Source organism: Artibeus jamaicensis, unplaced genomic scaffold (genome assembly GCF_021234435.1).
Source record: "Artibeus jamaicensis isolate MK-2021 breed Jamaican fruit bat unplaced genomic scaffold, CSHL_Jam_final contig_233, whole genome shotgun sequence".
NCBI lineage: Eukaryota > Metazoa > Chordata > Mammalia > Chiroptera > Phyllostomidae > Artibeus > Artibeus jamaicensis.
This window is the reverse complement of record NW_026521486.1, coordinates 16,194,207-16,218,306: the sequence shown is the minus strand read 5'-3', so window position 1 is coordinate 16,218,306 and position 24,100 is coordinate 16,194,207. Positions and strand designations below refer to the sequence as shown.

The 24,100-nt window shown below is 42.4% G+C and overlaps 1 protein-coding gene across 4 annotated transcripts in view; it reads left to right on the top strand.

Moving 5' to 3' along the window:
* The window catches only part of NR1H4 (nuclear receptor subfamily 1 group H member 4), a 71,360-nt gene that overhangs the window by 31,391 nt on the left and 15,869 nt on the right, over window positions 1-24,100 (top strand). For 2 of the 4 annotated variants that reach the window (XM_037160826.2, XM_037160828.2), the window contains 4 exons: window positions 2,988-3,353; window positions 20,129-20,281; window positions 22,156-22,289; window positions 23,720-23,818. In XM_037160826.2, coding sequence (XP_037016721.2) covers window positions 2,988-3,353; window positions 20,129-20,281; window positions 22,156-22,289; window positions 23,720-23,818 — 752 coding nt within the window. The remainder of the gene's footprint in view (window positions 1-2,987; window positions 3,354-20,128; window positions 20,282-22,155; window positions 22,290-23,719; window positions 23,819-24,100) is intronic. The other 2 variants (XM_037160827.2, XM_037160829.2) reach the window with 1 other exon arrangement.

The following is a 24,100-nucleotide window of genomic DNA, read 5'->3' as shown; positions in this document are numbered from 1 at the left end:
AAAGATGTTAAGTGAATGGTCCACATACACAGACAGTAGATAGTAAAATAAAGCTGGAACTTGAACCCAGATGGGCAAATTTCAGGCACAACATTCTTTCATGTGTGTGCCGTCTCCCACCCGAGAGAGCAGCGCAGAGACCTCATGTCCCACGATCGCCATCACCCCATTCCCTCTGCCCTGTGTCAAGAAGTCCCTCATGTGCACACAGTGTTTTTTTTTTAAATTAAATTTATTTTTTTAAATTGATTATGCTGTTACAGTTGTTCTATTCCCCCCTTCATTCCCCTCCACCCTGCCCCCCCATCCCCACCATTACCCCCCTTTAGTTTATGTCCATGTGTCTCAAGTCCTTTAGGTTCTATATTTCCCATGCTATTCTTGCCCCCCCCCCCCCCATCTATTTTCTATCTACTGTCTATGCTACTTATTTTCTGTACCTTCTCCCCCCTTCTCCTCCTCCCACTCCCCTGTTGCTAACCCTCCTTGAGATCTTCATTTCTATGTTTCCACTCCTGATCTAGCTGTTCTTTTAGTTTGCTTTCGTTTTAGGTGTGGTTGTTAATAACTGTGAGCTTGTTGTTCTTTCACTGTTCATGTTTCTTTAACTTCTTTTTCTTAGATAAGTCCCTTTAACATTTCATATAATAAGGGCTTGGTGATGATGAACTCCTTGAATTTGATCTTATCTGAGAAGCACCTTATCTGTCCTTCCATTCTAAATGAAAGTTTTGCTGGATAGAGCAATCTTGGTTGTAGGTCTTTAGATTTCATGACTTGGAATATTTCTTTCCAGCCCCTTCTTGCCTGTAAGGTCTCTTTTGAGAAATCTGCTGACAGTCTGATGGGGACTCCTTTGTAGGTGATTGTCCCCTTAGCTCTTGCTGCTTCTAGGATTCTCTCCTTCATTTTAATCTTGGCTAATGTAATTATGATATGCCTTGGTGTGTTTCTTCTTGAGTCCAACTTTTTTGGTACTCTCTGAGATTCTTGGATTTCTTGGAAGTCTATTTCCTTTGCCAGATTGGGGAAATTTTCTTTTATTATTTGTTCAAATAAGTTTTCCACTGGTGGTTGTGTCTTTCCCCCTTCTGGTACCCCTATAATTCGGATATTGGAGCGTTTAAAGATGTCCTGGAGGTTCCTAAGACTCTCCTCATTTGTTTGAATTCTTGCTCCTTGACTCTTTTCTGTTTGGCCATTATTTGCTTTCTTCTGGTCCACTCCATTGATTTGAGTCCCAGTTTCCTTTTCATCTCTATGGGTTTCCTGTGGAATTCCATTCATTTCCCTTAGTTTAGCCTTCATATGTTTCTCTAATTTGTGGCTATAGTCAACCAGATCTGTTAGGATCCTGATGACCAGTGTTTTAAACTGTGCGTCTGAGAGTTTTGCTATTTCTTCGTCGCTTAGATTTATCTCTGGGGCTTTGAGGTCTTCCTGCGACATTTTTGGTCTGTTCTGGCCCTTTAAGTGTGAGAAGCGGCGCCTTGGAGTCCCAGGTCGCTGGGTTGTGACGCTGTATGTGGGGGCGTGGTCAGAGCGGGGAAATGGCGGCGCTCTTTACCCGCTGCGGCTGGTCCAACCGCCCACTCCCTCACCCGTCCGCTCGCCCGCAGACAGGCAACCGCAGTCAACACGCAGCACCGCCTCCCCACCGTCTCCTCAGCAGTCGCTCACCCGGTGGGTCGCTCGGTCGCTCACTAGGTCCAACCCTGGGCCTGGAACCCGTGCGTCTGGACTTCGCGCGTCTGGACTCCGCGCCTGGGTCCACCGACCGGAGCCCTCCCGTGCAACTCCTCACGAGACGCCGATTTCGCCCCTTACCGGTCGGGCTGAAGAATTTGTTGTTAACGGACTTCCGAAAAGTTCAATTTTCTGTGTTCTGGTTGTGTTCTCTGGTGCTAATATTTAGTTGTCCCTAAACTTGGTTGTGTGAGAAGGCACGGCACATCCACCTATACCTCCATCTTGGCGGAAGTCTCTGCACACAGTGTTTTTTAACATTCTCAAAAATATACACCTTATTCTATAGCTTAATTTTTTCAAAAAGCACCATATTATAGAAACCTTTCCATATCGGCACACGTATTGCTTCACATTTACGTAGTATTTCATTGTATGGGTATAATATAATTTATTTAGCTAGACTCCTATTGGTGGATATTTAAATCATTTCAACTTATGGTTCTTACAGATGTTGCTGCAAATGAACACTTTACACAAACATATTTTTTTTCATTCAGTTGCAAGTATATCTTTGAAAGCAATTTTCTAGCTGAGGATTGTTGGCTTCAAAGAGTGTTCGAATTGTAAATGCTGAAAGTGGGTGACAGATTGCCCTCCAAGAACTTTGCTTTCCAGAGTGTGTGTTGTCAAACTTTTTTAACTTTTATATATTTAAGGGTGAAAATTGTGATATTTTCTATTGTCATTTCAATTTAAATTTAATTGTTGGCAAGGATGTACACATTTTTATATCTTTTTAACGCACTTGTGTTTTTTATTTCTAAAAACTGACCATTCACGTCTTTCATCATTTTCCCATGGAACATTAAATATTCTCCATGTTGAATGCTTTTTTAAGTCTTTTTGTTTTTGTTTTTAAAATGTTCCTATTTGTTCAATTTTCTATGTTGAATGTTTTCTTGCTGGTTTGCAAGAACTCTTTACATAATGCTATGAGTATTTGGTCTGTCTTTTATGTTGTAGATATTTTTATGAGCGTATAATTTAGTCATTTAATTCTTTGTGCAAACTTTTTGGTGTAAAAAAGTTGTTAATTTTTATGTAGTTAAACATTTCAGTTTCTAGTCAGAGCCCACACTCTTTTTTTTTTTTTTTTTTTTTTAATATTTTTAAGGGAAGGAGGGGTCGACCGGGAACTCCCCAACCCCGCCAGGGCGCTAAATGTACTGCATGCTAAACTGCCTCTCTAATGTATAGAATGATAATGTTCATTCCAGTTTTATCATCACTCTGTCCAGGTGTACTCACAGAACCAACAGCGGGCCCCCTGGGACAGAATCTAGAAGTGGAATCGTACTCACAATACAACAATATTCAGTTTCCCCAAGTTCAACCACAGATTTCCTCATCATCCTATTATCCCAACCTGGGTTTCTACCCCCAGCAGCCTGAAGAATGGTACTCTCCTGGAATATACGAACTCAAACCAATGCCAGCTGAGACTCTCTACCAGGGAGAGGCTGGTCTAGTAGAGATCCCTGTCACGAAGAAGGCCCGAATGGGCACATCAGCAGGGAGAATAAAAGGAGATGAGCTGTGTGTCGTTTGTGGAGACAGAGCATCTGGGTACCACTACAATGCCCTGACCTGTGAGGGGTGCAAAGGTAAGCATCTTTCAGTTGGCAGTGTTCTCCTTGTTAAGGTTTTACTATGTGGGTTGTTGAAATCCTTCCGACTGGATCCTCCCCTTTCCCCAGATAATTTCCCACGTTCCCCTACCTCTTCCCATCTCCTCACCTTTGCTTCAATGTCTTAGATCTCTGGGAAAAGCCTGTTAGAATATTTTGCTTAGATATGAGTAACTTTTTCCCTATTTACAACATTACACTTAGCTAAGAAATTTATGATTGTGGATTTTGTTTGTTTTTGTTGTTTTTTTTTAAAAGAGACACTTGAACTTAAGTCTTTTAAAATTAAGAAAGAAGGAAGTAATAATAGCTTATTTCCACAGGTGTTTTCACTTGGCAGGAACCATCTGTGAGACGCTTTGGGGGTGGGGAGGTCAGGGAAATTTCTATCCATTTATGGATTTCTATCCATTTATATTTATTTATATTTCATTCACGAATGAAATATAACACGTGAAATATGAAAACAACTCAATTTAAAATTCCATGTGATCGCTATCCCAAGAAGGACAAGACAATAAGTTCATAAAATTTCAGAGGGAAGAACAGAGTGGACTAGTAGGTTAACCTGTTTGTCTTTGTATTTCTTCATTCAACAAATATTTATGGAATGCCTCCCTTGTGTTAGGTGCTCTGCTAGCTTCTATGACTCTGAAAGCTGAATAAGAACTGCCCTTGAGCAGATCTGTGAATGGTGTGCCAAGTTCAGGTTCCCAGATGGCCATGATTGCCGTGCAAATAAACAGTCACATAGGAATGGCTCAAGGACATTTCAAACCTTTGAAAGTTCAAATGATCAGATTGTGTAAAAAAACAACATTAGTCACCTCTTAAAAATCTGATGCAGTCATTAAAATTTTAAAACATAAAGTGGTGTTTATGTCCCACATTTTGAAATTTACACAATGTTGTAGGCCAATTATATCTCAATAGAGCTGGAAAAAAGAAACAAAATCAGCTGAAATGAAAAAGAGGGAGAGTTGAAAGAAAGCAAGGAGGAATAGCTAATGGGTTAGAAAAAATGGAAGTTTCAAAATGACCAGCCTGAAAGTTGGATTAAAATTTTAAAAAATTCTACATGTAGGTTTGAGAAGTCAACTGCTAACCTACATAAAAGAAAAAGAGCTTTGTAGTAGCTCCAGTCAGAAAATGAGTGGGCCCCGGTGGCTCAGTTGGTTATCCTGATATGCCAGGTTTGCAGGTTCAGTCCCAGTCAGGGCACCTAGAAGAATCAACCAATGAATGCATAAACAAGCAATGCATTGCTTACAACAAGCAATCAGTGTTCCTTGCTCTCTTTCCCTTCTTCTCTCTAAAAATCAATTTAAAAAAGTGGCTGTGTCTGTTACTTTAGAGGGCAAAGTCATAGAGATGATCCAGAGAATACTGGTACTAATTTTTAAAGACATCCATGAAGTAAAAATATAAAAACAGGTTTAATATGTATAAAGGAAATGGTCTCAGCCCATTATCATTTGTTTGGCAACACTTATCCTTATCAACACTTATCAACATCTATTTGATGCTGACTCATTACCCAAAGCCTTCTCACCTTGACTGTGTAGACCAGTGCTACTCAAAGTGTGGTCGCTGGTCCAGAAGTATCAGTTCAGCATCACTTGGGAAGTTGTGGGAAATGCAAATTTGAGGGCACTTCCCTAGACCTATTGAATCAGAATTTCTGGGAATGGGTCCAAGAATCTGTGGTTTAACAAACTCTCCTCACTAAAGTTTGAGGACTACTGATGTAAATCACACCTAAAAGGCACCTGAGTTGACTCATCTGGCTGAGCAGCTTGGTTGTGTATTGTGATTGTGAAATTATCAAAGGCGGGGGCGGGGGGATGCCGCTGTCCAGTCATCAGAAGGAAAATTCAATAGATAGAAATGTCGATTGAAAACACACAAAGTCGAACCAAGTCATGTTTCCTGCTTGGAGAGAAATAGAAAAGAACATGCGTAGTTTATTCTGAAAATCTGATTCAAAAGAAAAATTCTTTTATAAATTTGAACCTACAAATCTCAGTGCCAATGACAAGCCAGTGCCATAACATTTTCTCATGTCCTTGCAGAAACTGTGGGAAGTAGGTATTCCTAAGCCTATTTTAAAGGTGAGGAATAAGCATTTCATTTCAAAAAGAAGCTGAGATTTGGAGGCCAGTGCTAATAGCTTATGTGATGTATTTACTATACTTCCATTGTCAGCTTGTAAATTCTCATACCTTATCCCCATTTTATAGATGAAGAAATTGAGGCACAAGAGATTAATCAGCTTCTTCAAGGCTTCTCAGCCTATAAGAGGTAGAACTTCAAATCTATAGCTTGTAAATCTAACTTGAGAGCCTCTATTATTAACCACTAGGTTACAGTGCCTTCTATTGCTTGTCCACTAAGTGATCATTCTACTGTTTGAGCTGTTTGTTCAAGGCCAATATTGACTAATTCAGCAGCCAAAGGAAGAAAATCAAGAGCTCATTTAGGTGTTAAGGTATTGGTATTGCCCACGCCAAGGGCATAAACCCCTCAAGTCAGTCAGCTGCCCGGGCCAGCTCACCTCCTTGCAGGTGAAGGCTGCAAGGTCCCCCTGAGAAGAATTTGGTGGTGTGGCAGGGTGACTAGAGGGAGACCCATGTGCCAAGGACAATCCTAAGAGATGCTGACTTGAGGATTGAGAAAAAATAACAAAACAAACAAACAAAAAACACTGACATTAAAGGCAGGCAAGGAGGACAAGCCCACAAAGGATATAGGGAATAGGAGTCAGAAACAGGAGGGTCCAGGGAAGTGCAGGGTCACGGGGGACAAGACAGGGGACCGAAAAGTGGTCCAAAGAGAACCAGTGGTCGGGGTAGCTCGGGAAGGAGAAGTTGGAACTGGAAGTAGATACATTTGTAAGAGAAGAGAAAGGAGGCAGAACTTTCTCGTTGATTTTGATTTGAGACTTTGCCCCCCTGGTGGCAGCAGAAGGACCCGAGTGCCAGGGAGGACATGACATGGAGCCAGGCAGAACCCATGCTCTGTGCCAGGTGTGGACAATTTTTTTTCTGTAAAGAGACAAGTAGTAAATGTTTTAGGCTTTGCCCCATAGCGGTCTCTGTGCAGTTGTGCAACTTGGCAAACACAGCCACGCAAAGAGGCACACTGAAAATAGGTCACAAAAAATAGGCAGGAAAATTTTTTAAAAAGAGACACGTGCAATGGGCTGAATTTGGCCCATGGACCCAGCTGTAGGTTGGTGGCCCCTCTTTCAGACCAGTGACTCTCGAGGGCCAGTGACAGATGAACTGGAAGGTGCACAACACTCAGGGCCTAGGTGCAAGAAGTGTAACTACATGTTTTGTATAATTGGATTTTGGATTTAATTCAATTTCAAGCCCTGGTGACAACTTTATTTCCTTTAATTGAGGAGTATTGTACTCACCGTCTCCATCCCCACAAAAATCATTTTTCTGAGGTTTTGCCTAAGTCCCGGATTCTGTAGCCTTGTGGAGGGATGGGCACTGGTAGGTGAGGGGAAGCTCTGGTTCTCAGGGCTGTGAACACAGTGTGGCTTCCTTTCGGGCTTGTTCTAGCTGTCCTTCAGTCGCCAGTGGGAAAGGTCTCCGAGGCTCCATCCTGGGGTCCTGGGCACACCCCTCTCCCCTCCCTGGCCCCCCTGCTTCCCTGCAGCTCAGGTGGACGCGTACCTGAGGCTGCCCCAGTAGTGTGCTGGGATGCCTGGCTGCTCAGAGAACCCATGCAGCCATTTCACCTGCTCCTATGCCATGCTGGGCGCAGGGAACCCCAAGGGCCTCTCCAGACACTCCCCCTGAAAGGACACAAGAATCCCTCTGCCCCAGGATTTCCAGGTGATGTGGGGTCTCTATAATCTTTCACTGCAGCCACCCCAGGACTCGGCCTGGGGATGAGGGCAGAGAGGAACAGAGCTACTCAGGGCCTTCGCAGGTACTTAGTATGTTTGAGCTCCTTCATTTCCTCTCTGATTGTCTGCCTCTCCCAGCCAGGGAATTGTAGTGTCTGGGATCTTGAAGCTTAGGCTTTGGGGACTGAAAACCAATAATTGGCTCCTTTATTGGCTCCTGCATATGTTCTCTTGGGAAATCAGGTGAAAGTTGCCCTGGCTTAGTGAGGAGGGAAGAGGCGCACCGAACAGGGCAACATGTGAGTGAATGCCAGGCAGCCCGTCAGCTGAGCCAGCTCGGTCCTCCTCCCCAACACGGCTTGGCTATCTGTGCTGACGAGGTGCAGGACAAGTTTCATTCCCTGACTCTCCCCCAAAGAGAGGGTGGGCTTTGATGTTCGACGGGGACACACTGGGCCTAGGCTCTGTATTTCTTGAAGGAGTAAGCAAGGTACGTAATGTTATCAGTCAGTGTTCAGTGAAACAAAACAGAAACCGAATTTCAAGTAAAAAGGAATTGATACAGGAGAAGTTGGAAGGGCCGCAAAGCAGGCTCTATTCTGAGCCTCCAGGACGATGCTCAGAGCCACCCTGAAGAGCGGGCCTGCCAGGCAGTTGCTATTTAAGATGAAGAATCAGGAAGCTAGCGCACAACTGTTGGCCACCTTAGCTGCCATCTAGGGATCAGGAAGCTGCCCTCGCCACAATGACTGGATCCGGAGCCGTGCACTGCCTGCTAAATTTGTCCGTACAAATGGTGAGTGCCCCTTGTCTTGCCTCTCACACCTTCAAAGCTAGCGATTGGAGACCAAGGTGCAGACACAGCAAAACCGCATGGTCCTGCTGCCAGCAGAGTCAACGAAAGCAGCAGAAGCACAGCTCTTGCTTCACTTACGATTTCCAAATGTCTCACAAGGGCATCTGTTGGGCAGAGCTTAGGTCATATCCACATGTTGGCTGCAAGGAAGTCTGGGAAAGAGTGGGTTCAACTCTCCTGCCTTTAAAGTACAGGGCACATCCCAGAATAGAAGGAGATACAGTGGATATCCTGCTAGCCAATCCTTAGTTTGCAAAATTTTTAATTTCTCTAAGCCTCCAGTCTACAAAACAGGGATCCTAGGGTGGTTGGTGACATGGGCTGTGAAAGAATTCACAAGGAGATGAGAGTGTAGAGAATAAAGTTTGTATTCACTCTCCAGCAAAGGAGAGGGGCGTGGTGTGGAGAGACACACCAGCACTGAGCGGTGGCGGGGCTTTGAGCTTTTACTGGATTGTAATCGGATTAAAAAAGGGTGGAGGGTTGCAGTGGTGTGGCCCTGGGCTGTTGGGGGAGTTTGTTCCAATGTTATCTTCTGCCTGTGGCTGTAGGGAGCAGTTAGTTCTGTTCTTGCTTCCAGAAATTTCCGGTCCTGGGGGAGATAGCTCAGCAGAGTACAATGGCAGTTGTGTTTAACGAGATCTTAGGCCTGCTAGGCCCATTTGGTGCCATGATAGCAAATGGGGCCGACTTTGGCCTTGCAAGGCATACTGTCTGTTTCACAGGGTCATTGGAGGATTAAGCTGGGTTTTTATCTGTGAAGACCCCAGCAGCTCTCTTGCTTTAGGTCTTCACTGCAGATGTGTCAGACCTGTGATACTTAAATACATACACCACACACACACACGCACACACACATGAAAAAATTTAAAACTTAAAAATAAAACAAAGATCATGGTTAAATGTCTTGATTTCATTGGTCTCTATATCTGTTCCTATTAGAACTACTTTAATTTTTCTGGGTGTTTTATTCCTGGGTATATGGCATCAAGAAATTTTGGTCGTTTTAAAAATAACTGCAGAACACAAGCATAATGCAGAGTGACAATGATTACCATTTGCTCAGCGCTCGATTAAATCTTAACTCTTGAGCTTTCTTTCCCTTCAGTTATCTGTGGAGCATATGGAAATATGCTAATGTCGGAATTAATTTCGATTCAGACTTCAAACCTCAACTAACAAAACCCATCTGCATCCGACTGGAACTTTCAAATGGCTGCATTTTCAAATAGGTCAATGTCAGTCACATTCTTCTTGTGGAGAGAATGGTAGAATTCTTAAAAGGCATTTTTTTAGTAAATGGGTGACCTTTTGTCCTTTTGAACATTTTTTATAAGAGATAGTGAACCAGTGTCGGACTTAGTTCTAAAGTTTTAGGAAAGATTCCAGAATTATTAAAACTCTTCTAGTGTTAGGGAGTTTTCAATAGTTCTTTTGATTATGGGTCAGGACTCAGGTGTTCTGACTCACAAACTCACTAAAATCCTCTTCGACTTTGAGATACGGTTTCACGTAATTTAATAATGATCCTAATGTTCTCTGCAGGTCAAATGATCTAAAAATGTGTTGCAAAGGGTGGTGTTTAAGCTGTTTCACTGCATGAAAAAGCCTTTTGTAAAATCACAAAAAAAAGTAGAATTCTGAAGGCAGCTAATCTAGATTCCTACCCAGCTGATTGTTTTTCTAGATGTTCTGAGTTGCTTAACATCTCTGGGCTTTAGATTCCTCATCTGCAAAATAAAGATAATAATAAAAATGGTTAAGGAGAGTGAGATGATGATAAGGGTGATGAGGAAGAAGAGGGAGGGAAAAAAGAAGAGGGGGCGGAAGAGGAAAGAAAGAAAGATAACATATATCCAGTGATCCTTGTGGGCAGCCCTTATCTGGGGACTTTAGCTGTCCTAACCCCTGTAATCTTCAGGACAGCCCTTCGAGGCCGGTAGCTAGGGGCTGTCAGGAGGATTAAATAAGTTAATTGTATAAAGCAATTAGCATGGTGCCTGCCAATAGTAAACTCTCAATAAATGTCTGCTACTATTACTTTTCTTATTGGGTTCTTGCAAAAAAAATGAAATAGTTTTTAAAACATCTAGCTCTGAGTGCTCAGTGAGCAATAGCTATTGTTATTTTGTTGATTAATTTTTGTTATTTTGTCACTGTTATTTTTCTGTTCATTTAGCCTCCCTCATTTGAATCATGTACTATCTTCAAAACTATATACCTTTCTAGTTTCATTAAGTCTCCTGCTCCTGGGGTTTTACCTACCGGGGAATCTCAGTGGCTCTTAAAAGGATGCAAAGCCAAGCTCACCCAGAACACCATTACCTTTCCTCTCACCTTCCTAAAAGACACCAAGTAGAGGTGAAGGTGTCAGTAGATTTTTGCTGATTGGGGGGGACTGAGGATTGAAGCAAAGAGACAGATCCTGTTTGGTGGCATGGATGGGGGTGAAAACCGGATTTCTCAGGGGTTCCAGAGAAAAAGAGAGATCATCGAGCAGAGACAATGAATATGGACCACTCTTTCAAGAGGGTTTGCCATAAAGAGGAGCAGAGAAATAGGGTGGTGGATGGAGGGTGGGGCTCAAAAGAAGGTTTTATTTTTTAAGGTGAGAGTGGCTTAGAACAAGGCTAGTCCATCTTTAATAAAAGGAAAGAAGGAAGGAAGGAAGATTATGTGGTGCAGACACAGATAGGTGAGTAGATTTCATGCCGCTGCACTCGGGAATTCTCATGTGATGGGTTAAATTTTCCCAGTCGGATGAGCAGCTCAGTCACCAGCTGAGAGTCGGAGCTGTGGAAGTTGTGTTGGGAGCTTAAAGAGAAGCGGTAACAAAATCTGGGAGAGTGAAGGAAGGCCCTGACTAGGGGTGTGACCAGATGCTTGTTGCATGGAGGGCCCACTCCAGATTTATCTTTAGGAATAAACAAAAAAGTCAGTGTGGTTGTGCATCTCTTTCTGACACATTGAGGCTACTCAAGGGCAGGATGGAGTAGTGGGAAGTTGAGGTTCATCTAATTCAAGCCAGAATAAAAAGAATTCAAAGAGGTGGTTTTATAAGGATGTATGTGCTGGTGCACACAGAGATAAAAAGCAGATAAGATTGTCTTAGGGAAGGACAACTAGGCAGCATGGGGACAGGTAGAGGGAGGAGACGTTTTACTTTATATCCTTTCATATTCATTGAATTTGAACCACAGAAAATAATGAACTCTTCGAAAATGATAAGATAATCTTAAGGAGAGATAAGTGATGTGAAGAATGCAAAAAGGACAATGGGAACGGGACAGGTGGACCTCATAAAGGTCCCGCTGTAGATAAAGTGGCGACACTTGAGCAGACTAAAGGATTTGAGGGTTCTGTTTGTTATTGTAATTGTTATTTACAGCTGATTACAATGCTTTTTATTCTGAGCTCGATTGGGAGATGATTTGTCTTTTGGTCATCCAAAATCATTAGGCCAAATAATCAAACTGGCCTTTTCAAAAATTGGGGAGATTATTATGTTTATTTACAGTGCTAAAATGAAGTAGATTTCATTTCTTTCCCAGTTTAGTTATGTGGTTGAACTGATGAATAAGTTAACCTTTCTAAAAATTCTTATAGGAAAGACTTTAAAACCCATTAACTTGTAGCTTGTGTCAGTCAGCTTATCAATAAGATAACTTTCAGTGGACCCTGCACTTGCTATTAATACAAGGGGGGACCCCCCAAAAACACTGGAATTGCCTTCTGGAGAGCAGGCCCTTGTAGTGAAGGCTTCCCATGCTGGGTGAGTGTTCTAGGAACCCATCTGTATCAGTGTACCAACTGGCATTGTTGTGAGAGGCTGCATTCAGCTTCAATGAATGTTTTTTGAAGACTCTTTCAGTGCATCTCCCCATTTCATGATGGGTGATTTACAAGCACATGTGGGCAGCCACATGGCACTGAGCGTTCAGCAGTTTTTGACCAAAAACAGCATGACCCCCTGGTGTCCCACCCTCCCTATTCACCAGATCTCACCCTGAACAACTTCCCCACCCACCCCCATGAAAAAAATCCTCAATGGGAAACATCTTGCCAATATGCAAGAGGTGAAATAAAAAATGGCAGAAGCACCAAAAGGCATCAAAATCGACAAGTTCCAATGTTTTGAGCAGTGAAAAAAATGCCTCGATAGGTGTATTGCATCAAATGGACAGTACTTTGAAGGAGACTGACGTTTAAACGCATAAGAATAAATACACAATTTTTTATAAACCAATTCAATTTTGGGGAGTCCCTCCGTGTGTCTCCCCCCCCGCCCCCCCCCAAGCGAAGGCAAATAGAGAAACAGATTCAGCTGCCTGCAGGGCAAACTCTCACAAAGGCATTTCCTACCTGACTCTAAGAATGAAGAGTGAGCCCATTCATTGAGTAGCCTCTGAGGCTCCCTGCTCACCTCTCTGAAGCTGCTGTTTGTGTCTGAGCAGCCTGCTTTTAGTGATCAGGACGGAGGACAAGGTGTGCTTTTGGATGGAATGTTCTAGTCCTAGTCATCTGGGCAAGGGAATGTCCCTTTCCTCCTGATTGTTGCTGACCCCCTCAGACTTATATTAATTGCTTAAAACTGCCTGTAGATACTGCACAGGAGGTGGCAGACTTTTTCTGTAAAGGACCTGTGTTTTAGGCTTTGTGGATATTAAGGTCTCCGTCACAATTATTTGACTCTACCATTATAAAAAGAGGCATCATGTAAATGAATGAGCTTGGCTGTGTTCCAATATACTTTATTTGTGGATGCTGAAATTTGAATGTCATATTGTTACCAAACAACAAGAGGAGGAGGTAGGGGCAATACAATATTCAGCCCACCTAGGGATGCCCAAAACTGCTATACAACAGGGGCCCCTCCCGAAAACAAAATACTAAAATCTACTGGGCCCTTCTGTCCGCCGCCAATTGGAAAGACATCTCTTAATGCCAGAGATTTGTGAAAAGGAAACAAAATGTTTATTTAATGTTATTCAGGCCTAATGCCACCACTAAATATCAAAGTCCTTTAGGGTATACACCTACACCCACACAGGGCTCCCTTCTCCCACTGTCCCAACTCCGGGTACCGTAAATCAGGAAAAGAGCACACGTCTGTATTGCAGGCCACTGGCACCGTCAGCTGTGTCACTGTGCAGGATCTCGAGTTAATCCAAAGTACTGTGGTACCCTCTCATGGTCCACTGGCAAGAGTCCTTTGTACCCAGTTCCAGTCAAAGTCTCTCTTGCTTTTTCAGGCCCCACGGCCAAAGGGGGCACCCCAAAGCCGCGTGGGCCTCTTCTACCAAAGCTGCAGGAGTCCGCACTCCACCAAAAAGCATGTGGCTGTCTTCTTCACCTGGCTGCAGGGATCTCCATTCTGGCAAAGCTGCGTGGTTCTTCCCTTTCACCTGGGAAAGAGGGGGTCCGTACCCTGCCAAAACCACGTGGCTCCCTCTTTTACCTCACCAAGAGGGGGTCCTCACTCTGCTGAAACCGCGTGGCTCTCCCTCATCTGGCCAAGCGGGGACCCTTCATGTCCTGGAGCCAGTCTTTTCCAAGCTCTCACCTAGGCGCTCTCACTCTGGAGCGCAGCCCCTAGTTACCTTCTGAGTCCAAGCCCTTCTCTCTCAGGAGAGCAGCCCCTAGTTCCCATCTTGAGTCCCCTGCAACTCCCTTCTCCCTTCTCAGGAGTGCCAACCCTAGTTACATTCTCCTGAGTCCCAGTCCACTCACTCAGGAGAGCAGCCCTTAGTTACATTCTGAGTCTCTGCTAGTTCCTTCTCTCTGGCTCCAAACTTGGCCACAGCTATTTAACATATCTATGAAACCAGTTAAAGGTTATAGATATGTTAAATAACCATTCCTCCAGAGGTTAGCTCCAAAACTGTTGCTATGCAAAATAGCTCTCAATGGCCTGGCTCCATTCATTTCTTCCCCCTGGGGGGGAGGGGTGAGGACATCTTATATGTCTCTCCAATATTTCTATACACTTAGAATTCTGGACACCTTTCTAAATCTTTTTTGGGGGGGCCCCCTGGCTGCACCCTGTATCAATATAATTTTTAAATAACACATACTATTCCTTTTAAAAATATTTTATTTATTTATTTTTAGAGAGAGGGGAAGGAAGGCGGAAAGAGAGGGAGAGAAACATCACAAAAAAACATGGAAAAGGAAAGAAACATCAGTTGGTTGCTTCTTGTAAGCCCCCAGCTGGGGACCTGGCCCACAAGCCAGGCATGTGCCCTGACTGGGAATCAAACTGGAGACTTTCTGGTTCACAGACTGGTGCTCAATCCACTGAGCCATGCCAGCAGGGCATCACAAAATATTCTTAAATTTTTTTCAAGCATTCAAAAATGTAAAAACCATTCTTAGTTTGTGGGCCATACAAAAATAGGCAAGGTGGTAGGGTGAATTTGCCCTGCACAGTTAGCCAACTCCCGACTTGGCCCAGTCCTCCCTATAAATGCTTTAGGGTGGTTTGCATTTCCTGTATCTGAACTTGGACTTTTCCCCATTGCTCCTACTCCTGCATTCTTATGCACCTGTCTTGGGCCATGTTTTTTCATAAATTTACTGTTTTCTATCTTTCAGAGATTCATCAACATTTTTGATACGTTGATGGAGCTGTATTTGAACACCTTTCTAAACTAATGAACATTTCTCTCATTTCATGGTATATATATTTTTTCATGGCACATTTTGACCCAAGGGACTATAGACGTTTGATGAATGCCCTTCAACTACTAACTTGTTTATAGATTTGTCTGCTTATGAATGATACCAAGCAACTTCCAAAAATGATTCAAAGTCAGTCCTTTTTAGACTATTTAATTTAAAACATCAATAGAAATGGTAGATGGTGAAAGTAAGTGTTGGAAAAGTCACGTAGTCAGGTAGGGAGAGCCAGTCAGTTTCTGGCTCTCTAAAATATTAAGGGGGAAAAAACCCTTAAATTCAGTGATTAGCAGGAACGAAATAGTCTCCAGTAATTTTATCAACCACGTCTCAAAAGTCTGAGGGTTTTCTCTTTCAGAAACAACAGTTTGAAACAGCTCTTACTAGGTGATCAGAGTCTATGACGATGCTCCACAAATTTCAGAAAGAAGCTCAAGGAGAGAAGCGCTGAGATCCTACCGATTAAGAAAGGGCGCGGCGGAACCCAAAGCTTCCTTTGTCGGTACTGGTAGCCCTGGCTCCAGTTGGCACCTCTTTGCAGGTTCCTGACAGTGAGACAGAGGCGGAAACAGCTGGGCTGCAGGAGGAAGAGCAGGAGAGTTCCAAAAGTGTTGGGGGTGGGGAGAAACTGCGGAGCGCTGAACAAGCCACGTGGGGCTTGGGGAGATTAATGTCTAGAGACAATTTTTAAGACTGTAAGCTCCGCACTAGAAAGACAGCATTTTGTAGTGGTTAAAAGCACAGTATGAAACAGCCTATCCAGGTTCAGATCTGAGCTGTACCATTTCCTATCTATATAGGGTCTTGAGCAAATGACTTCATTTCAGTAACTCAGACTCCTTATCTGTAAGTAGAAGATAATAATAGGCTCTATGTTGTAGGACTGTTATGAATATTAAATGAATTGGCATCTGCAAAGTGTTTAGAACAGTGTCTGATACAAAAGTAAATCCTGTATAAGTGGGTGGGGGCACCTATTTCATGCTACAGTGTGCTGAGGTAGACCTAAAGTCTAACTCTGTTCGGGCCACATTGGATGGAAAGATCACTGGTCGTCAGCTGTGTGTTTGTTGCTGTTTTCAAAGCATGGAGACCCTCCAAGTTGTAAACAACCATGGTTTCAAAGTAATGGGTAGCCTGCTGTCAGTTAGTGGAGTCCGGCTTGTGCTTGTGTGTTTGTGTGCACATATATGTAGATGTGTGTATGAGTTGGGTGTGGTATGTAAGTACCATGTCTGTAAGGAAGCAGAAAAGCGTGTTGTGCAATATTCTGCGTATTTGAGGGACTCCTTTTACCATCTTAAAGCTGTTTTCCTGCCACCCCAGGAATCCCTGTAGTGCAAAGCCAGCTCTGTCTACTCATCTCTTTTGTTACCAGGGAGCCGCTGTTCCTCAGAGAATATCCCTTTTCATCCATTTTCACACGACTTCTCTGATATGCACGTTGTTAAATACACACACGGTAGGTGTATGGATGGATTTGCATAAATATAAATACAGTGTATATACCCATATTTAAGTGATATAATGATAACATTGTGTTGCCACCTCAGAGTGAAAGCTAATTAATTCAGCTATTGAGATGATAATGATTTCTTTCTCGGTTAATATCAGAGAAAAAAGCTGCAGATTTTCCTACACACTGTTCCTTTGATTCATCTTGGAATAAGGAGTTTTATTTCTGTTAGCGATTGAGCCATCAGTATCTGACAGTGTTAAAGGGAATTGTTCCTGGCAGGGGCTGAAGATTAGTAAAAAGATCAACTTGGGCTAAAGTGGTCATTGAGCTCAAGAATTTGGTACCAGGAAAAAAATTTTTATCGCCCATAGTCTTTTAAAAATACATACTTTGGTATTTGCAGTCCCAATATTAACTTTGATCAGAAGCACACTCTCTTTTTAGACTTTCCACGGTTGAATTTGACATTTAGGAAAATGGTAAGATCTCTCCTACTGCAACTCATGCCAAATGACAAATTCACAAGCAAGTCTATCGCCCTTTAGCCTTGACATCTCTAACTTTTCCTTCAGCTTTTGCTTTCATATGTATTTACCAAGTCCTGATTGTTCCCGTGTCCTCCTCCCTGTCCTCACCGTACCCCACCCCCCACCTCAAGTTCAGACATTGGGCATCTTGGCTGGTCTCCTCTCTCCAGTCTTCCCTTCGTACTAAGGATTCTTCCCAACATGCAGGTTAGGTCAGAACCTTCCCTTGTCAAAACCCCAAACTCTTTAATGGCTTCACCTTCTGCACAGTAAAGACTCAACTCCTTAGGTTGCCATTCAAAGGCACTCAGTCACAGTCTGTCCCCGACGTTACCCCACCCATCCCCCACTCATTTAGCTGTTCCTGCTAACCTCCCATCAGAACAGAGTGTCCAGACTTCCTTGGAATCTCTGCAACTCCCTGCCTTGGCTCATGTCCCAGAATGTCCTCTCCTTTTCACAGACTATATTTCAAAATCCTACTCTTTCTCCAAGATCCAGCTCAAATTCTACTTCCCTCATGGATTCTTCCACGATTCCCTCTACTTAAAATTAATTAGGGTTATTTCCAGGCCGTATAATGAATGCCTTTTTCTCAAGACACTTGACTTCTAGCTACTGGAAAATTGTCCTATTATACAAGGTCTGGTACAAATAACACCACTTTTTCATTACAAAATCATAAGCATGTAATTCTGTGACATAACAATGTCACTCACACACACCATGTGGCATTTTAGGTGAAATGTTCAAATTAAAACTATAAATCATTACAGCAACATTATTACCTTACCAACCACACTCAAGTAAGCCTTACTTCTGCTGGACCCTGTACTTATTTACTAGAATAGTGTTTCATTGTCTTCTACTGGGAAGGCTGTCACAACAAAGACACTAATCTCCATGTCTGTGCTGGAACTGCTTCCCACCTCCCCTTCAATTTGACACAACCGTCACAAGCACATAGTGTGGCCCCGAAGTGGTCACTTTTCATCTACATTCCAGTAGTTTATTGTTTAATTAGCTATCCTGTTAATCTATCTTGTATTATGCTGGGAATTTACTCCTTTGTCTTCCCACCAAATTGGAAGCTCTGAGGACAAGAATCTCTTACTCACCTTGGTCTCTCCCAGGTCAGAGAGCAGCTCTCTGTCTGCTTCTCCTTCTCTCTACTTGCCACTTCTAGGGAATTGACTGTGAATGCAGCTTTCAAATAGTAGGTATTTAATATTAAGTTATTCTACTCCCCTGTGACCCAAGAGAGGCGGTTATAACTTGCACGGTGCTGAAGACTGTGGGCTTCGCTGCGTGCTCACCTGGGTTTGAATCTTCTGGTCCATTTGTTAACCAAGTGAGCATGGCCCAGTTGCTTAACCTCTCTGTGGCTTTCTTCCTTCATCTATAGTATGGGAGCATATAATATTAGGTTCATCATTAAGTTGATGTGAGGATTAAATAATAAGATGCAAGCAAAGTAAGCAGAACAACAGCCAATGAGTGCTTAATACATGTTGATTATTATTTCAACAGGCTGTTAAAATAGGAAGGACTGTCGTTTTGACTTTCTCAGAGACATGAAGACACTAGATACTACATTCCAAAGTGAACCCATCTTGCAGTAGATAGTAAAAAACTACTTAAATACCTGACCCACTGTGAGGGTATGAAGTAGGCAGGAAATGGAAATTGTAGAACAGTGTTGTTTGCAAGATTTTGGCACATATGACTACTGAGCTGTGAACCCCACATCCCCACTGGAAAGGGGTGAATGCTGGGTGCAGTGTCTTCTGCTGGGGCCCACAACTGAAACATATGATACTTTTGTGAGAATTAGGGAAAGGGGCCCCCTTTTCCCCAGTGGAAGGGCCTTCAACAGGACCACTTGAGGAGATTGGCATGTATCCCCTAAAGCTGAGGGAGACTGGAGACTGGCATCTGTATTGCACCTGAGAAGTCAAAAGGACAAAAAGAAGGATGGAAGATTGTTTATGGATAAGTGGGAGAGATTTCTGTGCTCCACAGAGTTTCCTGGACCACAGAAAGTCAGCATGGAATTATCTTAATTCCATGGTGGCAAGAGGGCCATGTCAAGGGGCATCGGCATCAACAGGGTGGAGGTGAATTGCCAGATTCCTAGATGCTGAAGGAGATACAAACCATGGGCTAGAATAGAGATTTACTTGCCCACATGAAGGACTTTCAGAGGAAAGTATCCCAGTGATGGGAGGTGTTCTCTAAAGAGCCCAACCCCCAAAAGAAAGTCCATTTCAGAGACTTGCTAGCTCTCCAAGCCAGCTTCCAACAATAGAGGCAAGTGCTGTAAGTACTTTCCTGTCACTTCCTACCCCACCTCCCACCATCCTCTCCTTATTTGCCCCTCCGCCTTGACTCTGGAAGTTTCAGGAGCTGTGCTTGGCCAGATAGAGGAGAAAGAGTAGAAGTGGCAAGTGGAGAAAAGGAGAAGCAGACAGAAAGCCAGTTGTCTCATGTCCCCGACTCTAGACAGATTAACTGTAGCAGGCTGCAGCTGCAGCTGCACCTTTTCAGACAGATGTTTGCTTTTAAATCGAGGTTGGCATCTTTATTATTACACAAAGCTGGGCCTGTTAAGTACTGAGTTGAAACCTTGAATGCAACCTCTCCTTGTCTGCCTGGTAAACAGCAACTAATTTTCTAAGACTTAGCTCAATACTCACTTCTGAGTCTGACCTTTTCCTCCAGATCTGACCATCCTCCCTGCCTCCTCCACCCTGGCACAGCCCAGCAGTGCTGAGTGTTACTTGTTTGGTTGTTTGCATGGCTTTGCCCTCAGCTTGCCAGGGGTGTCCAACCTTTTGGCATCTCTGAGCCACTCCGGAAGAGGAAGTGTTGTCTTCGGCCACACATTAAATACACAAACACTAACAAAAACTGATGAGCAAAGAAAAGGTAACTTTATGGTTTTGTGTTGGGCCTCAGTCATGGCCATCCTGAGCCACATGCTCCCGTGGGTTGGACACCCCTGCTTAGACTCCACGAGGGAAGGGATGACTCTTCACCTTTGTACCACTAACACCTAGAGTAAGAGCATTGGTGCATAACTGACCCCCCAATGCAGGGATAATAGAATTTACCTTTAAAAAACTAAGATTTTTTCTTAGAGAAGTTATCATTGAAAGATGTCTTTATTTTTGAGAGATAAATTGAGAACAGAATCTTCCTGGATGACGTGGGCTGTTGGAAGTGCTCTTGTCAATGTCACACTTGAGGATTGCCTGGACGCTGCGCCCCGGGCTTCATGAGAAAACACCAGGCATCTCGATCCTAACGTGTTTCTCTGAGGAGAAGGCATCAGGAGCTTTTTTACTCCTTTCTGTGTTTCTGCCACAGGTTTCTTCCGGAGGAGCATCACCAAAAATGCCGTGTACAAGTGTAAAAACGGGGGCAACTGTGTGATGGACATGTACATGCGGAGAAAGTGCCAAGAGTGTCGACTAAGGAAATGCAAAGAGATGGGGATGTTGGCTGAATGTATGTATAGAGGTATTCACATCAAGCCATTAAATTCCACTAAATATCTCTTAAGAAGGCAGATGTCAGGTAACTCGTCTAATTAGAGTGGTACTTCACGTATTAAAGAAGAAATATACTAATCCATCTAAGTTCTTGAAAAGGATAATGGAACCACTGGAATTGTCCAGACTGTCAGCTACAGAGCATTCTGTTCACCTGAAGCAGCTGTGTTTTATTGTTCATTGTTGCATGAAATTAGGGATGGAGTGAAGTGGCAGTAGTTTTACAAACTACAAAGAATGACAGTCTAAGAGTTTCCTCCAAATTAAATTTACATCTTTTAAATTTATTGTTTAATTAGCATAAAAATTCACAGTCGTGGGAAAGAATGAGACTAAGGTGTATCTGCCTCTGAATTGTCTAAATAGAGTTTTAAGCCAAGTCATTTTATTAAGAATCCTTCTTTTTCGGGTACAGCTCTAAACCAATTTGTATAGATTTACACAGGAAATTAACTACCCTGAGTTTTAATATCATTTGGCCCTTCGATCTGATAACAAAAGACACTGTATTAACTGCTGGCTTTGTGAGAAACCGTGATCTTCATCAACATTTGGAATGCGTGCTAGTATATAACATATTAAGTTTTCATTCTGAAAATTGTGCAGACCACTCAGATTTGGAGATATATCCTCTTCTCCCTCAAAACACAAATAGACAAACAGATGTCACCAAGGGGATAAGAACAGTCAGGGAGGGAATGCCGCATGAAATAAAAGCCTTTGGAAGGCGATTCCAGTTCTATTGTTTCCAAACCGTACAGGCGACTGGGATGCACCCAGAGAAATAATGCCATGCCGTGCAGGAGGGGAAAAAGTAGGTCAGTGTAAATAACCCAGCTCTGGAAGGATGAAAGTTTTATAGTGGTCGATCACAATCTTCTCTTAGCATATATGAAACAGGAGCCTGCAGTTGGTGCTGCTGCTGGAATCCAATCTTACAGTGGAAATGTTTACTTTGATACTGGGTGGTTCATGTTGCTCATCACTTAAACATGAACTTGTCCCAGCTGAAGCACTGAGGACATTTTTCATGACTCCACCTGTAAGAGCCTCTAATATTGTTTCTGAAAGCTTTAACAGATGCAAGCTTTAACTCCCATGATCCTATAAACTAAATTCCCTGGACAAAGAAATTTCTGGAATTCAGTTTCATTAACATTGAGAGACTGAGGAAGTTAAATGGGATTGTGGAAGATCATCCTATGTTATTTTTTATAGCTCTATTAAGTGTAGACTAATGGTGATAGATGATTATTCAACAGAAAATTTTTAAGTCTCCTTGAGTTATTTTCCTCTTTAACTAAGTTCTCAACAATTTATACAGTTCTGAAAATTAACAAGATCTGAAGTGTTTTCCTTAAAGATCTTGGCATTTGTTTTATTCAACATGTTTACATACATATTTAATGTGAAATTAAATATGTGTCTTATGGTACAATTACATACACATGGATGAAAATAATATTAATATTGTGTTTTGGAGCAATAACTTTCAGAGTTCCCTAGAACAGAAATAGGGAGTAAATGCTTGCATTTGTACAATGCTTTGGCGTTAGATCTTTATATAAAACTAACCTAAAAATGACATGGGTAACATTTAATCTGTACAAAATGCTGCAAAGTAGATATTATTCCCATTTTATGAATGAAGAAACTGAGACTCACAGAAAATCAGTGTCTTGTTCAAGACCAAGTCTTAAAACATCAGAAGGGGTAGAATCAGCTCTGGACCAAATCGTATAGAAAATCTTAGGAGCCAACTGTGTATCAGCTGCCTTGTGACCACATACCCAACAGTACTTTCTGTGGTCAGTGAAGTCTCTGTGTTTGTTTTTCCGTCAGGCTTGTTAACTGAAATTCAGTGTAAATCTAAACGACTGAGAAAAAACGTGAAGCAGCACGCAGATCAGATCGTTAATGAAGACAGCAAAGGACGTGACTTGCGACAAGTGACCTCAACAACTAAGTCCTGCAGGGTAATGACACGCAGCAGCATCTGCCAAAGCCAGCAGCAGCTGGGCTTCTGGGCATGCAGTGATCTGGCCGGGAGACTTTCAAATTAGAGCTGCAGCTATGAGCAGAACTGCATTGCAATTGTGCATTAAGTGGACTTCTTTTTAATCAAGCGAGTAATACATCCTTCTGTGTACATTTCAAATAGTAACGGTGTGTAAAGTAAAAAATGACAGTTCTTCTCCTTGGCTCCTTTCCATTCCTCCTTCCCAAAGGTTGCCAATAAAAAGTGGTGTGGTGTATAAAATGGATTTTTAAACTGAGTTTGATGACCTGCCAGCGAGAAGGGAGCATCAGACTGGGAAGGGTGTGGTGGACTCAGCAGAGACTTATGAGTTAGTCTTTATTCATGGGCAAAACAGGGTGACTACACATTTGTGGACTGAAAGAGAAAAGCCTGTCTCACCGAGGTTACAAATTGCTCCAGAAAATCCTTTGAGTAACTTGGGACAAATAGAGGAATAGCCTCTTGTATGATTAGCTAAACAAATTGATAATGCTCAGGGCATTTCAAGGAATTTTAATTTGCTAATAGCTGAAAATCCAATAATCCATTTTTGTTCAAGTCACATCCTTCTTAATATTTATTATTATATTACTGGCAAAGGAAATTTCATCCATGTTTAGTTTTTCAAATATATTATTTTATATTTATTTCAGAAAAATTACTGGATATAAATGTATTATTTGCCATAATGCTTTATCAGTAACACTTTGGCAAAAGGAAGCAAAGAACTGACACAGTTGTCCACCCTCTTCAAAAGATGTTAGTAAGGGAGAAGGAGTTGTTTAAGGTCAGGATCATCCAGATTAATGACTCTCTACTTCCGGAGTCAGCGAATTTTTTTTCTGTAAAGGGCCAAATATTTTAGGCTTTGGCCCTATGGTCTCCATCTCCACTGCTCAATGTAGGGTAGCATCGATAATGCACAGACAAAAGAGGATGCCTATGTTCCAGTGGATTTGCAAAACCAGGTGGATTTGGTCCATCGGCCATAGTGTGTCAGCCCCTGCTCTAAATAAATAACCTCATATGGACTGTTCGTTTGATATTTGGGAACTTTTCCTTAGTTATGCCTAAACCTTGAACTTTCACTGAACTTGTCTATGAATGGGCTCAATAGGCTTTATATCCAGGTTATTATTTATTCCTAAGAAATACATGAAAAAATATTTTGTTTTCCCTATTTTACAGAGAAGAAAATGAGTAACTTGGGACAGCGTTAGGGAAATGTGGTATGGCTTGCCCAGGACTCAGAAGAAGCGATGACACATTGTATCAGAGCATATTCCCAACAATTTCCGATACTAGTTTTCTTCAGATGAGTGCACATACCTGAGAAATGCCTCACAACCCCCCTCCCTAACACCTTTCATTTTTCTGCCAGTGTAGGAGAAAACTGAACTCACCCCAGAGCAACAGACTCTCCTATATTACATTATGGATTCATACAGCAAACAGAGGATGCCTCAGGAAATCACAAATAAAATTGTATGTACACTATCTGAAAATGCATGGGCTAAAGTTAATATTTTCTGGGGCCTTTCCTACATTACAGGTGGAACTGGTATATAAATATGTTACTATGAAATGAGTAGAGCCGAGAATTTGTTACGCATTTAAACTTTTAGCAGCATTAAATAACTAATGAGTAAGAAGTCTCATATCTATCTCGGTAACAGTAATTGCTCTCCAAGGATCTGCAAAATATGAACTGAGTCTTTAAATGTTATTGTCTAAATTTGGTTCTAGAGCCTAATGATTTTATATTGC